A 17432-nucleotide genomic window follows, 5' to 3' on the forward strand; every position below is an offset into this window, starting at 1 on the left:
TTAAAGAACATTTACTCGCCAAAATTGTAAGATGACGTCATCATTTTTTGGGAAGGCTGTAACCGAATAAATTTTGATTAGCTATTTACTATGCTTTCTATAACCCTAAAACGCTCGCCAGTTTTCAGAGCATTCATTTTTGCAAGCTAAATCGTAAAATATTATTCCAAATTTTGATTTTTTTTACAGAAATCTGAATGTCTGGCGTAAAAACTCGATACGGATTCATAAATCACATACAGGAGTACGTAATGCCATAAAATTTAAATAACATTTATTTGGAAAAATTGCAAATGAGGTCATCACTTTTTTGGAACGACATAAAAGAAAAAAACATTATTAACGATTTACCATGCTTACGATAACCTTAAATCGTTTGCAAGATTTCAAAGAAGTTAAATTGCAAAACGTTGTACAATTTTGATTTTTTGATGTCTAGAGTAAAAAATTCAATATAGGTTCATAAATCACATGTGCAGGAGCATCTTATTTTATAAAATTTAAACAATATTCACTCATATAAATTTTAGAGATAACAATCAGTCCAGTAGATTCGAAAATTATCTGTCCAATAAAAATTTGCACAGACAGTAAGTAGACAGACAGACAAACTGACGGAAACTTGGGGTCTATTTTTTCGTACTCTCGGAGTCATGAAACGAGGAAACATTAAACTAACCAATCGTCCAATGAACTGGATTACAATATTTCCTCAGCTTACGCTCAAGAAATAAAAAAACTGATAAAAGGTCATCACTCTACTATTTCAGGATTGTAATCTTATAAAATTTGTAAAATATTTAAAAAATACATATAATTTGAAAAAGAAATAAAAAATCCAGCGAAAAAGGTACTTTTCTTGTCCTTTTTCTCCAAGAAAAGAAGAACTGAAGGAAAGTGCAAAGTGGATGTTACTTCTCTCATAAAATGCAGGAATAAATTTTATTAATATTTAAGTCCCTGCGCAGTAATTTGGTGGTGGACAGTAGTCTTATTACACAACTTTTTTATTATTATTTTACTATATGTGTATTTATGTGCTACGTAAACAACTTAATTACGGTTCCCTCAGGAGATAATTTCCGTTTAGTTGAGACTTAAACCTAGAAAAAATATGTTCTCAGATTATACAACAGATAATACCTCTGAGCTGTTTTATTTAAGTTTAAGCTTATTTTCCAAAAGTAACAAATCCTAAGTAATTTAAAAAAGATTTATTAACAATACTGTAAGCTTAAAAGATTCTCACTAATACATGGTACAATAACACATTAAAAAAACATCAATAGTAATACAACCAAAACAAATTTAATTCCCAACGGATTTATTTACCTGCAAGTCATCGTATCTATGGTATGTATGTCTATGAACAACTCAATCGATCAAAACATAAATTCGGAGATACAGTTTTTTAGTCATTTCAAATCTCTCTAAATTATCTAAAGGTAGTAAACACTCAATTTCGTATGGATATTCTATTAAAAAAGATTGTATAAGGTAATCCACACCAAATGAGCAGAGCTTATCATTTGGGACTACAGTAAAGATCACATATGGTAAAAAATGCCGTTTTACTTATTAACAAGAAATTCTATGTGTGTAGCTAAAAATGGACAAGAGATTGATCAAAAATACCAATAAATGGTGCTTGTCTATTTGGTGTATTCGGTCTTTGTTTACAAATAACATTCCTCAGTTTTCAATTAAAATCTACAAGTAAAATCATGATTGGCTCACAAAAAATTTTTAGTTTAAATAAATCTGCCATCTCTTCAGGATCAATAAAATTTTGAAAATAAGTTACACATATTTTATGATTTATTTTTTTGGAACTAACTTATTATAATCACAAAATCTTTAACATTTTGATGTTTTTGACTTTCCTGGACCCAAGAACACGAACAAAATAGACTAAATCTACTAGTTAGTTTTATGAAAAATCCAGCCCTACAATTGCTTTTTTCCCTTGTCCTTGAAATTTCATTTCCATTGGCGCTACCTATTCCACCCACAACTCGCATAAACAACCATGTAGCTTTAGTAAATTTATTCATAGTGCAGCAACAAAATGCTCGATAGGGCCGGTTGTTATGGTAAGCAGCGGGTATAATATTAAATTCGGTCCCGGAATTTATTCGGTTAATTTACATTTGTGCCAGTGTTTCCATGCAAGTCTCCAGATTTCATTAACGTTTTGGCAACTGCACTCCAAGGACCGGCGAACAAACAGCTGCATTCGAGCCCTACCATTAAGGAAGCGTTTTTTCATCCTCGGCATTATCCTCGTAAGCGTTTAATAAAAATCGGATACCCCCGAGACGGTACTAATAGGCCTTCGATCGTTGGTGGGATTTTAAAAATGAGCCAGGTTTCGACCGTCATGGGACGCCCACTCAGCATATCTAAGGGTATCCGATCCCTGGTGCCCCCCATCGATGATCGTGCTTTGATTTTTAAGCAACTTGTTCGAATTCTCGGTTGGACTTCAGTTAGGTCGCTCTTCCTTTCCTCGTGCTGATTGTCTGGACACGAGTTCAAAGCGTCTGACGAACTTGAATTGATTTTTTGTCTTATTGTTTTCGGGGTTTTTTCGACGGGGATAATTGGGTTGTAGCAGCTAACGGTCAGCAAATTGAAAAAGAGACGTCGAGATGGAATATTTGAGAAAAGACAATAATTGACGGTGAGGAAAGGGATGAATATGGCGGAGGCGCCGGGCGTGTTAAAGCTAATAACTTCAAAACGACAAACACACTGAACATGAATCATCGCCGTCTCAGCTGTTTTCCTAGACATAAAAGGTGCCTTCGAAACTATAGAACTCTACAACATTAAAAGGAAACTGATACGAAGCTGCACATCATATTTAAATGAAAAAATCAAATCTAAAAATATGATTATTAATTCAAGTATGCCTGATGATAGTGTATATGCCTACTGTTTTTTTTTTTCGACATCGGAGGTATTTACCTACATACAACATACGTATACATGGCAGTCTACAAACTGGACACAACCTGAGACGTTCTTCAGCAAATCTATTGGCAAACGCAGAAGCTGATACCAGAGATTTGTTTATATACAAGATTCAGTTTCGAACAAGATTGAAATAGTCAAAGAGATACAGGGTAAGGTCAAGCAAACATCAAATTATTCTTGGCCTCGCCTTCTGTTGATCAAATGGGAGAAACTATTTCTGTTTGTGACCCTCCAATCACGCCTTGCGCATAAATATAACTTTAAAAACGATTTTTTTTTTCAATTGCAATATTAACCTAAATCTTAATTAGTCACCTTGGATGTTATAAAAACAAAAAACATAAAAAGGTCCTTATATGACTATGCGTTTTACTTTTTCAATTACTAATGGACTAACAATTTTGATCTAGACAGTGACGTATAAAATACTTTCTGCGTTTAAAATCATTAGTTATCCGATCTGAATCGGAATTGTTTGATAAAATCAAGAAACTAACATCTACAAAACTAAGGACACGATTACTACAAAAACAATGTCAAGAAACTAAAACTAATTATATTAACTTACACTATCGACAGAAAAAAGTCAAATAACTAAGGCAGCTAAATATTTCACAGTTATACTAAACATCACAAGGATAAATTTTGAATAACGATTTACCATGTTTACGATAACCTTAAAAGCTGAGCAATTTCGAAGTAAAACATGTTATACAATTTTAATTTTTTTTTATATCTAGAGTAAAAAAATCAAAACGGATTCATACACTACACGTGTAGGAGTACGTTATTTGATAAAAATTTTACTATCCACACGATTTTCCTAAAATACATCCAAAATGTAACAACAATCGTTCCAGTAATTTCTAAGATTATCTGTCTAATTAAAATCGACACAGAAGGTACACGGCAGACAAAGAAGCGGAAACGAGAAACCTAATATTTCATACTCTTGAGATCGTGAAACGTTGAGAAAACATGATACATTATCCTCGGAAAATAAAAATTGTACTAAGTTTTCAGAATATTGGCAAAATTAAATAAACATTTTTGATTTGGTCAATCAAATTGATTGGCTTCATAAACAATTCTAAAAAATTGGTCAAAGGTTATTTCGACACAACTTCCTTCGCACTTAAAGTATAGCCCGACAAATTGTGATTTTTTTTTAATTTTGCGATTTTCGTTTTGTGGTAACCTCTATAAAGCCAGTGGCGTAAGTAACACCCCCGCAATCCCTGCCCAAATTTCAAGGGGACGTATGTAGATATTCTCAATTTCTCAATACATGCTTAACTATGTATATATGTTACAAGTATTAGCGGTTAGAAGAAAATGAAATTTGATCGATTTTATCTCCTCGACGCAGAAGAGAGGACTGGTTAATTAATTAACCACACTCAGTTTTTTTTCAAAAACACTCATAAATTTTAAGAACATTAGGAAAAATTGTAAGATCACGGACAAATTTTGATTAACCCTTTAGAATGCTTCCAATTACCTTAAAATATTTCCACGATTTCGCAGCATTCAGTTTTTGCAATTTCAAAATTAAATTGTAAAACATCGTTATAAAATTTAGATTTTTTTTCCAAAAATCGATATTCCAAGAGTAAAAACTCAACGCGGTTTCATAAATCACAGATGCAAGAGTATGTAATTCTATAGCATTTAAGTAACATTTGTTCAGCAAAATTATAAAATGACGTCATCATTTTTAGGAGGCATACAAGAAAAAATTTCCATTAACGATTTACTTCGATTACGATAACCTAAACACGTTTGAAAGATTTCACAGCATTCGGTTTTGCAGTTTCAAAGGTAAATTGCAAAATGTGACACAATTTTATTTTTGTTTTCCAAAAATCTGGATATCTATAAAATTTATTGGGCGAAATTGTAACATGACGTCATCAATTTTTCGGGGCATAAGCGGAAAAAGTTTGATTATGATAACCTTAAAATGTTCATGATTTCAGAAGATTCGGTTTTGCAGTTTCAGAGGTAAATTGCAAAATGTTATAAAATTTTGATTTTTTTCCAAAAATCGTAATGTTGAGGGTAAGAAGGATTCTTAACCGCATGTGCATGTTACTAATGTAAATTTTGGTTAGCTTTTACCATCTGTACGACATTCGTAATACATATACAAAATTTGAAAACAAACAGGCCAGTAGTTTTTTGTAAAATAAATCCGGACAGACGGCAGACAGACAGACGGAATCGGAAGACTTATTTTTTCGTATTCTAGGGGTCATGAAACGCCGAGAAAACAAAAAAGTAGATAGTCGTCATGAATGAACTCGATTACAATACTTCCTTAGCTTACGTTCGGGAAGTAAAAATGAAGCTTACCGAGTCACAGAAAACATCATTAAAAACAAGAATTATTCAACGAAATTTTAAAATAACCAATTCTTGATAGAGATGATCAGACAAAATTTGGTTAGCTGTTTAGCATCTACAAGACATTCTTAAAATACACCTCAATTTTCACAACAATCAGTCCAGTAGTTTTGGTAATTATCTGTCTAATAAAACACGACGATGTACAGAGTAAAACAGGAGTTCTACTTTTTGATATTCTAAAAAACATGAAATTAGCTTACGCTCTTGAAGTTAAAACGTTATAAAATTAAATAACCATATCAAAGGCAATGTACACAATTGCTCCTGTGGCTCTAAAAAAAACTAAAAGAATGCTTATTTAATAATCGTTTGAGGTTGCGTCAACGTTTTGAAACAAATGAGTAAATAATTTGGCTAATGCTTTGTAAATCTTGCAAAAATGTTTACTGTTTTACTAAAATCCCAGAGTCCATTTCGCTATTTCCTCTCCAAGATATATTTTTGTACCAGTTAATGAAGTTGCTTTTTTCATAATTATATTTCATATTTTCTTATCACTACATCTACATACGTAAACCTAAAATATGCAAAGGTAATTGGAATTAACTTTAAATCTTGGAATCAGTGGAATAGACAAAATTTCAAACTAATCGGTTTGCAGCTTCGGAAATTATCTGTTTAATAGATCACCAAAAGACGTAAGAATAACAAGAATCCTTTCATGTATTTTACTATTTAGTGTGCCATTGGAAAGTCAACTATTTCAACACGACCGCGCCGCCAACCTGAAACCCATCACAATACCATAATAGCCGGAAATCTACAAATCCACCAGAGATATGACCTGTTAATTATTTGTTAATTACTTTCGTTCCAGTTTTGCTCTTTAAACCCTACCAAAGTAAATACAAATCTCCCCTTTTCGCGGACCTTCCTACAATCCTCCTCCTAGTTATTATAATTTCTTGATGGGACCCATGTCGGATACCACGCCCTGATAACTTTCCGTACCGTCGCTTTTCCGACGTATCGGTAATTGCATTATGGCGCGGCCGAGTGTGGTCGAGCTTGTTAATTAATTAAACACTTCGAGGGCAGTTGAAGCGAATTGCTCGCAGTAAGTTCGACGAGACCGGCCGCAACACAACCGGAAGCATTGTTCGAAAACATCGACGCCATCGTTCACAACTTCCGTCATCCATCCATCCGAACCGATCGGGGCGAAACTCTTCTCGGCGCTTGTGACGCTAGGTGACAGCTGGTGCTTGTTAACGTAATTGCCGCTCTTACCTGTATGGCGAGTAATAAAACGAAGGGATGAATTCGCCGGCTCTCCCGAACGGAGACGTGCATTTTGTCTAAATAACTCGCAATTTAATAAACTTGCTTCTCACCTTCTGGCATGAAAAAGCGACGCAAAAAGCGTCACTCTTTCTCCTCTTCATTTTTCATCTTTTTATTTACATTTAAGGTCAACCTGTTGCCACTGCAACATATGCCGCCCGTATATGCAAACGTAGAGCTCGAGGGCCCGCTCAGGACATGAATAAGTAAGTTTTCGTTTCGGAAAGTAATTAAGGGGGAGGGCCAAAGTCAAAGTAGGTTTTGGCTTTTTTATTACTGCGTTTTGTTGTCGGAAAATGAAAGCGCGTTTGCACAGTAGGCGCTCAAAGTTATATAAATGAAGTAATAAATCTGAATTAGAACCAAACTTTGCTGGCATGTACAGACATGTATTTGTGGTAACTTGCTGTAATTGACGGAATGATGACAAATAATTCGTTAATAAGTGTCAACGCTTCTGTAAAAAAATGCGTGATACATATTGGTACCTCAGTGGAACCTAATATAATGAAACAGATGACAAATCTCAAACCATACAGGGTGCCGCATCCAAGTTTGGACATAGGGAATTAACATGGAAAATTGGTTTTTATTTTACAGTATCTCCCTAGATCACTTTAAAACTGTTATTGCATTATGCGTTTGTGAAGGGAAAGGAGGGCTATAGACCAGTATTTTTTTTCAAATCGTTGCATTGCGTCCAATCACTTTAAAAATCGGTCCGCTTTGTCGCCGAAGATTTGTTGGGGTAGATGAGCTGCTCGAAGGGCTTCATCTCGGGCTTCTGGGATACGGCCTGGACGTAGTCGGAGATGGCTCGTGTGACATGGTTGCGCACTAAGACCAGCAGTTTTCTGGATTCATGTACTGCACCCAACACCAATAACTGAACCAATTTGTGCATTTATTCCGTTTAATTTGTCCCATAAAAATAATCATCACACTGGACAAAATAATTCAATTTCAGTTGTTTCGTGATTTTTTAGTGAGAATCGAAATTGAAAAATTCAATTGAAAAAATACTGTCCGATAGCCCTCCTTTACCTCCATAAATGCATCACTTAATAATAGCTTTAAAGTGATCTGGCTAGATATTATAAAATAAAAACCAATTCCCCATGTACAAACCCCGTAAATAATAATTTCCCCGAGCAGTAAGATTCAACAATTCAACGAAAACAATTTTTTTCACGCTTGAAAAATATTGGTGGGTTAGTATAACATTTCAGTTTCTCAAAACATTCGTGGATTCAAACTCGCCAAATACATATAAAATTCACAAAAGACGGGTTTGCTACTATGTGTTTATACAACTGATACTGAGGCGCGTATTCGACCGCGAGATCCTATTTTCCTGTTGGTAATTTTTTTCTGCCGGACAGAAAATATGTTTTATCAATCAGCTGCATGCTAACATTTTGTTATGAAAATCATCAAATCTGACGTGCAAGATAGACATTTTGTCGAGCGAGTAATTCCCACCCTATTTGTTATAAAGTTTGTCCTAACAAGGACTACGAAACTCGCGAGTCAAATGAATACGTAAAGAGTTGAGTTCCTGAATTACTAACCGATACACCGTCGAAGGAACTACATCATCTGGGCATTTTCACGCAAAAGAAAAAACAACGAACGATAAGATATTATCAGAAGTTCGCATACTTCGGCAAAATGCAACACAATAAAACGACGACGCCACTTAAAAAGTTTAGTTCAAAGATTGGCTTATGAAAAGGAGTGTAACGAGTTATAATCATTGGCATTATTTTAATCAAAATATTTTAAGGGGTTTCCTGGAAAACACATAATTTAATACATGTCTCTATAACAGTTATTTATATCAGAATATTTACGTATTTGTAACCATCAAGTAAATTTTGATTTTAGACACAAGCACAGCGAATTAGCCACATTTACATCAAAGAAAAGTGGATTTTTTTGTTTGCTCTAGATGTGACAAGCACTTGACATACACGTAACTTTTAAAAAAGAAACTAATTAAAATCTTTATCACACACCATAGTGAAAATAGAAGTAACAAATTTTCGTTTTACAAATGAAGGTACTAGAATTTAAGGAGTGATAAAATTTCTAATAGTTACACACCCTTCCGTACTCAAATATTAATTTGCGTCACTATCAATGGTAGCATTTTGTAGAACTATTCTTTAAATTTCTTTAATATCTTGAAAAAATAAAGTCTACGTAAAATTTAGACAGCAAAATTTTTGTAATACATCTAGTATTTCATTTACGATAATCGCTCAAATGGTACGACTTCTAGCACAAAGTAGTAGTTAATTATTCTATTATTCCCTTATGACAAACTATCAACCGAAAAATTTTCTCTATTCTCTTCTACCTATCTGTAGCAGTATAATTAAGACTCGCTAGAGACATATCAGCCTCTTTTTGTATAATTCTCATCCATATTTCTCTTGGTCACTTTGTGTTTTTCTTTATGTGTACAACATAACTTGCTGAGTTTCAAAAACACGTTCTTAGTTTTATTAATCTTACATATTCTTAAACACTTCATTTTCATCAGATATCACAGTTCAAGATACTTAAACTTTCTGACTTAGTCATTTAATTCGATTTCAGAAATTTTCTTTCTATTAATTCTTGATCCTACTTTTTTTATTTTCGAATTTAGAGTATTTAATTCTTTTTTCGTTTAGAATTCACCATTCATGCTGGTGGTATTATCCTCTTGATTTAAATTAACCAGTTTTTGTGCTAAACTTTCGTCTTGTTACCACAAAGGAACGCCAGACAAGCTCAATTTGAGAATTACTTACTTACTAAATTAGCAAGTAAGTACATAATTTAAAAGCTAATTCTTTGTCATTATGTTAAAAGGATACATAAAAGGTCAGTTCGTCAACTTCATACTTATTCACCAGGAAATATTGTCACTTTTTTTGTCGGAAATGACATATACTAAAAATAGCTTGTGTCAAAGAAGGTGCTTTTGCTCTATTTCATTTTCAACAAAAGAAATCAACAATGTTTTCTACGTAACGTGTAGAATTTCGTAAGCTGAAAAGATTGCTGAAAACCGCGTTCCGAAATTCCCATTAATAATTGAAATATTAAATTTTACAAATACGTGATGAAAAATGTTATCAAAACTTTAAAAAGATGATAAAATGTTTAAAAAAACTGCCACTGTGTTATATCGAGTAAGTTGTGTACATTTTATATTTATTCATAACAATAAGTCTGTTAATAATGGAGCTATTACATTCTGAAAATGTAATAAACATCCCGCAAGTAAAAAAGGTAGGAACTCGCCTTAATAATCTCTTATTCAGGTACCTTAGTTAAATTAACCTATCAGACTTTTATTATTTACGTTGAATTTAACAACAATTTTAAACGCCAAACCATTTTGTTGGTTTTCTATCCCGCTGTGTAATCTTTAAAAATTGTTTTCTTTTTTTAAATATTATGACAGGTACTTGGCACTGGTTAGGTATAATGGTAATTTCCGCAGGGCGTCAAGTAAATATCTTCAAACCTATCAAATCGTGAACATCCGTACAGAAATGTTTTTTAGAGATTAGACCAGAGGTTAAGGGAAACGGGATGACTTGAACCAAAAAGTGCGTTTCAAGCTTGAGGTGGGCCGAGGAAAGAACGGTGGAAATTGAGGAGTAAGTTATTGACTGAATGGAAGAATCTGCTCAGCCAAGCATTAGAGCTATTGGCCAAATAGCTGGAATGAATCCAAGTACAGTACACGAAATAATTAAAGAAAATGGGTATCATCCTTGACGATACACAAGTCTTAAAAGAAGGTGCACCATGAGTAGATTTCGGTCAATGACTGCTTGGCAGAATTGAGCAGGAACCATACTTTACGCAGCATGTATTATGGACGGACGGGTAAATTTTTAGCCGGAACAACATCTCCAGTTCCAGAAATAATCATTATTGTAATGTAAGCCGAAGAGGGGGATTTCAACAATTTTCAGTCAACGTAGTGTGGTATCTATTGGGCCTATAATTTGATTGGACCTATTGTGCTACCAAACTGGATAAATCATAGCACAGTTTTGAACTTATTTCAAAATCAAGTACAAGATGTGTTGGATAATCTACCGCTTACACTCCATCAGTGTATGTAGTTACAATTGGACCGTGCGCCAATACATTTTGCTGGTCAGAGGTTGAATCGAAGGACATTATTCTGAAAGATGGATGGGTCGAGATAGACAAGTGTATGTGTCAGCCAGGTTCCCATCTCTTTTATGATATGAATTTCTTTAAGCAATTTCTTCTTAGTTTCAGTTTTTATAAAACAAAATTAAGCAAATTACTCAGTCAAAAAGTTATGCCTGATTAAACCATACATATATATTGAATAACTTCCCACGAAACGAAAACTTCACGTGGTCTTGAAAATTTTTCTCCCAACATTTTATACATACTGATAAATTAGCAATATTTTTAAAACGAAAAGGATCACGACAGCAATGAACACTGAAAAACTCTGTAGGAAACCTCTGAAAAATGCAATATGTCACTGTGAAATTACTGGAAAAATTTAAATGTTTAAAGACCAGAAACGAATTTATGTTAGTTAATCTAGATAATAAAATAAATAAGGTGAGCTGCTTTATGCAGAAAATATGGATTCAATGTTATCAGACTTTTTATTGTGAAGAAAAATAACGCATCCAACAAATTTGTTAATTTCAGTTTGTCGTAGATGGTGTAAAATAGAGTAGCTTGTCTGGAAAATGAAATGAATTCATCAACTATGCAAGAACTTACTGAGTTGAAAACTAGTGGTCTACCATTCAAGGACTATGTAATAAGAACAAACAACGGAAAATTCAAGAGTAGATATAAAGTTTACACAAAATAAATTGGAAAAGAAACTATGACGATTCTCATGGGAAACAACAACAAAGAAAAAACAGACCCTTTCAAGGAAAAGCTTTGTTTAATGATATTTAAAATCACAAAACAGAATCTATTCTGTCCCCAATATGATCCTTTTTAATGCATGCAAAAACATTCAAGTTTCACAAAATAAATTTAAAGAAGTATTTACTTGTCAGCTAGGCTTTTTTCAAATACGGTCCAACAAAATTCTCTAATTTATAACAATAGTTCACTTTTATATTGAGAAAGATACTTTCATACTTTAAAATATTTTATTGCAGAAAAAGTTTATAACTGAAGAAGGTTGTGTGTACTGTGTAATATAAAAGTGAATTAATGGAGTTTAAACAAGTAACTGCCACATCCGTAAAAAGATATATAAAAGTAGTAATAGAAAAAACAAGTACAAACCACATTTTTAATAATTGCAAAGAAGTAAATTAATACTAAATAAAGATCGTTCAGCACGATAATAAGTGCTGTGTAAAATACCGAAAACCATTAATTTTACGAGGAACTTACTTACAGTACATTGCATGATAAAGCAACTTTCACTTTATCTTATCACATTATAATCTTACAAAATTGTATTACAAATCGTCAGTCAGATAATATTTCTCGTTAAATTAAAGTAATCTTCATATTCCACGTCTCTTCGATTTATTATGTAAATATTCCACTGTCTTGGCCCCACATAAGAATAACTAATTAGAATAAACCGGTCGATATTCATTATGCTTAGCTGATTCACAGATGGCAGCATGAGCTTGAAAGAATTTGGTTGCAATGTGTGAAAAATTATATACCGTCATCTAATTAAACTAATTACACATGAAGAGCAAATTTAAAAAACTACAGGAAACCATAATAAACTCCAACCGCATTTCTACAAAAAGTAAAAAACTATGGGCTCGTCCGGGATTTGAACCCGGGACCTCCCGCACCCTAAGCGGAAATCATACCCCTAGACCAACGAGCCGCCGTATTTGTTTAAATAACCAACGCGGAAACACGATAATTTTTAATACTGAAACAATTTTATTTATTAAAATAAATACCAACATTACAAATAACATCATGAATTATACGTACCAATTCAAGACTGATCATTTTGCACTAAATTAATAAATACGAATGAGTATTAATACCGAATTTTAATTAATAATCGTGACATGTTCACTGATGGCAACAATTAAAAAAAAACATTTATTCTTTAACAGTGTACCTGAACAGTATACAATACTAACACTAATCAAACATTTAAATAAAAAATGAAAAAAAAATCTGTGGGCTCGTCCGGGATTTGAACCCGGGACCTCCCGCACCCTAAGCGGAAATCATACCCCTAGACCAACGAGCCGCTCGAACGTATGAATCCGCGCGGCCAATTTTAACGGACACGTAACCCACTATTTTAAAAACCTTTCACTCTTATGCAATAAACTTAATTCCAGGCTATAATTTATTAACTATAATGTGCACATTATTACAGATATTATCTCTCGCTACGTTTTAAGCGAACACTGTCCTCTTTTCAGGTGTTATTTCTTATTTAATTAATATACTTTTTTGTACATATTTTTTATGTATACATGCGAGTATAATACTATGAATATTCTGATTCTTAGGGCACACAGAATGCATTAATTAAAAAAAAACATAGAATACCTCGATGAAGATATACGAAACACGAGATCGTAAGAAATATTTTTATCGGTATGGTATTATGTCGTTGCGACTACTAAGAAGCATCATTATCCTAGTCTAAATTGCTAATTTTTATAATTATTAATAAATTCATGCTAATAAAATATGTATAAGTCAAGTTGTGCAAACCTCCGTTTTTGTAGAGCATGTTCATGCTTTATTTATTTATATTATAACTCTCTGAGACATTAAAAAATCAAATAAATTTTAGAGAAGTGAAAGATACAAAGCTTGTTGGAAAATGCTGTTTCTGTGGTAACACAATTCATAACACAAAATCTGCGGAATAATCTCCTTTTATTGTTTCAAGTGCAAAAACTCCTGAGAGTGCTAAGCGGCACTGAATTCCTGCACAAAAACTGGAACTTAATATTCCTTTTTTGCGGAACTAAAGCTAAAAGAGGTGTCAAATGAGTTCAGTGAAGCTCTAGGCGTGACCAGGATAATCACATTACGTTAATAAACCCGTTTGAGAAAGACAAATCCAATAACCTACCCATTTCCTCCACGCACCGAAAGAATCGAATAACAGCCGAAAATCTATTAAAGCTAAAAATTCGACCAAAATAATTTTTCCCTCGAAAAGTCGTGCAACAAGTAGCCCGTCTGATCGATTGCCCGTAAATAAATCAAGCCATTACTTACTTAGCTGTAGATTGACACAGAAAACTGCGGGTGAAGCCATACCAGCCGTCAGACGAGCATTTTCTCCGGTTCCGTTTGATCTAAAACAAATAGAATACGTAATTAAGCTTTAATGAAGCTAATGTGTTTTTTTTTTCAACAAAATTACCAAAACAGGTAATTTTGGTAAATGTTTTCGATCTTTGTGGGGTGGACAAATATTACACAAATACACAAGTTTATTGCCGTCCGATAAATTAGTTCTAAAAAACAGTTGAAGGAAAAAGTTGATTTAGAATAAACGATTAAAATGTCAAATGGAAGGTTTGTCATTCTGCGAATATAACGCAGCTTTAGTATGAAGTAATCGTAGTAATTCTGCTTACTTAGCCATAACATGAGAAATAACTTTCCTTAAAACCTATTAATATCGTCAACAAGGGACGCTGTTTCAACAAAGTAAATCGAAATCAAACTTTCCATACATCACAAAAAACTTATTTTGTAAGCAAATGTTTACTTACGGGGTTGTTTTCTTAAAGGGTAAATTATACCAAAATCTCAACCCACTTATCCTTACAAAAATTATTACATTGTAATTTATGTTGGCAAAAATAATGGAAATTAAATTGGTGATTTTTGGAAAAATGAAAAACAATACAGACAAACCGCAACCAAAAAATAAAAAAATTAAAATTGACAATTCTTTTGTACGGTTGCAGGTCAAAAAATACTCTTATGTAAATATTTCCAGGTAAAATTTCCTCCAAATCAATACTCCTGGACATCAAACCTTGTTGCCAAATAATTTAACCTGTATTTGTATTATTCTGCATTTAAATGAGCTCTAACGATTAACAAATAAACCAACAAAATAATAGTATAAAATTTAAATTACCACACAACTGAGAGGTAGCAAACGTTGCATTCAGTTACAATGGGACACAGGTAGCTTTAGTTTTTAGAGGTATTTTGTTTTCCCGCGCCAAATGCCACAGATTTTTGTCGTATATAAAATTCATCATTTTGTAAGTTATTCAATTCAACGTATTTGTTGAAATTTTAGCAGACTTTTAACGTTATTAAATATTAATGACTTATTTATTTAACATCAGAAGTAATGAAAAAATTAAAACCTAAAACAAAGCTTCAAAATTTTTAAATTTGTTTTTCGAATTCTGCATTCTCGGTGACTTTTGTTTACGAATGTTTTACACATTAAGCACCAAACGTTAGATTAACCTTTGCTTTAAAGTACTAACACGAATTTAGCTGACCTTTTCAGGGGACATTTTTGTAATCTTGCCCACTGGCCAGTTGTCTCACAGGAGATTACTGTCCACAATGATTTATTTTTATCGTTTTTGGTTTTGCAGACAATTCTGTAAAAAATACCAACTAACTTAATCTATTTTCTCAAACTACCTTTATGTTTATTGTCTGTGAAACTTGCAATTTAAAGTTTAGTTAAACATAATTCTATTCAAACTCGCAAGGCTAAAAAAATAGTAAAACACGTAAACATGGTTTAAATTAAAGCTTTTCGGTTATATGACCAGCGAAAGCGTTTGAAATAGGTTACACTAGTGGACTATTGTAGTTGAACACAGAAAGGAAATTACCGGCGCACATTTATATTATATGGAAATTATTTAAGGTGACAATATGAACCTACGTAGTAACAGTTATCTCCTAACTAGATCGTTAAATTGTTCTTTATGTTCTGTAATGTAAATCTACTCTAAATAGTTAATATATCACGTAAAATATCTGCTGTAGAAATATAATCTTGTCCTATCTGGATACAATCTGCTTAATTCACGTTTGATGTTTGATCCTTAGAAAGTGAAATTTTATTGTCTGATTGATTTTATGTACGCGATTATCAGTCAGGATAATATTAACTGCGGCTCTCTATTTTTAGAACTACGTCGAGTTATTGGACTAAAACATTCTTCAAAGTATTATAGGTCTTGTTAATGCTCGAATAACAATTATACAATAAAACAAGCTAAAAAATTTAATGTGATTTTATCTCACATTATTGCGGTGAGACTTGAGTGTCTTTAAAGCGGATTTGGTTTTCTTTATGATCCATAAATTCTTGGTGAAATTGAAGAGGAAGCGGTTGATTTCGGATTTGTAGATAACGACGTCTAGTTGATTTTTGTGTCTGCTAAGTTCACAGGTATTAAAATCAGTCTATAAAAAAGCACTAAAGTACACAACTTAATCTGTATTTCTACAATTCCAAGAAATTCGATGAAATTTAACAATTCCCATGATCTACAAAATGTATATTTCAACTTCTTCAAAAAATTTCATAGACTGGTTATGAGGTTTCATAACTTAACGCCTACTACGTAGAAATAGTTTATTTGAACCTACCACACTTAAAATATTGCAGCAAAAACTCTCTATATCAAGTGTCAACTACATCCTTAGTTAATGAAGCGACAACATTAAAAAGACGTGAAGGCTGGCAATCTTCTATTATAACCAAAAATACGTAAAGAAATCAATAACAACAAAAAACTAGACCTTAATATATCAAATGGCAAAAATGTTAATACAAGTATGAAATATGGTCGCGAATACGAAAATAAACAACTTTCATGTATGTACTTCATTCCAATTCAACAAAAATTGTACCACAACTTGGAAATAACGAAATAAAAACAAAAATAGTACAACTCCGTGTTGTTTTATTCTAAGCAGCTCGCAAGGAATCTGCCAGTTTAAAGCGATCGTAGAAAATATTCATTTACGTGGCAAATCACGAAACTTAACTATTACAAGACGGGATGATTTTGATACGATTGACAAAAAAATGTCCAAGTATTTGCAATCCATCGTTATCTCTCTGTACGATTTGTAAAAACATATAGTTTATGGGCATTTTATTTTCAATACTTTTTAAATTATCTCATGTCTCGTGTCGTGTTCGCTCTAGAAGTAAAGGCCCAAGAAAACAAGTAGTCTCATTTGCTCTTCATAAATAATTAATTTTATCAACACCGTCTTAATCATTATCTAAATTTCTCCTGATCCCTTAATCCCTTTGAGGTTACTAACGACTCGAGTCTAAGGCGGCGGCACAGCGTCTTGCTGTTTGTGCCTTGGGGATGAATCAAAAGCATGCATAACAGGAATTCCGCCATAACATCAAGAAAACTAGAGCACGGTATGTTGGTTAGGGTTGAAGGACCCATAAATTGTCCCAACAAAACGTGTCTTGATATCAAGCAAACTTGACGTCATATAGAACGCAAATAAGTGGAACGGGAACATCATTAACAGTCCTCCAGAACTAGTGAAACGAGAATAATCCCCCATTTAGGACTAATGTTTCTCATCGAAGTGGTCGATCTCGACAGAAGGAGTATTGGGTAGAACACAGGAACTCTGAGTTTTGCGGTCTGCGGTCCGAACGGATTAATACGGACACGGGCACCTAGTTGAGAATTTTAGCACATCGAAACGCAATCGTCCAGAATATGGAAGCCGATTTGGCGGAAAGGTCGCTGGGCTTG

At 33.2% G+C, this 17432-nt stretch overlaps 1 protein-coding gene and 2 non-coding genes across 12 annotated transcripts in view; all 3 read right to left on the reverse strand.

The window, feature by feature from the left end:
- Positions 1 to 17432, reverse strand: part of Camta (Calmodulin-binding transcription activator) — a 339661-nt gene that overhangs the window by 240871 nt on the left and 81358 nt on the right. For all 10 annotated transcript variants that reach the window (XM_064076794.1, XM_064076801.1, XM_064076751.1 and 7 more), the window contains exon 2: positions 13921 to 14000. In XM_064076794.1, coding sequence (XP_063932864.1) covers positions 13921 to 13960 — 40 coding nt within the window. In that variant the 5' untranslated portion in view covers positions 13961 to 14000. The remainder of the gene's footprint in view (positions 1 to 13920; positions 14001 to 17432) is intronic.
- Positions 12476 to 12547, reverse strand: Trnap-agg (transfer RNA proline (anticodon AGG)). Its single transcript has one exon. It is a non-coding gene; the product is annotated as a tRNA-Pro (tRNA).
- On the reverse strand, positions 12857 to 12928 carry Trnap-agg (transfer RNA proline (anticodon AGG)). The gene has a single exon. It is a non-coding gene; the product is annotated as a tRNA-Pro (tRNA).

Source organism: Zophobas morio, unplaced genomic scaffold, assembly GCF_036711695.1.
Source record: "Zophobas morio isolate AGI-343-1 ecotype UQ-CSIRO unplaced genomic scaffold, CSIRO_AGI_Zmor_V1 ptg000004l, whole genome shotgun sequence".
NCBI lineage: Eukaryota > Metazoa > Arthropoda > Insecta > Coleoptera > Tenebrionidae > Zophobas > Zophobas morio.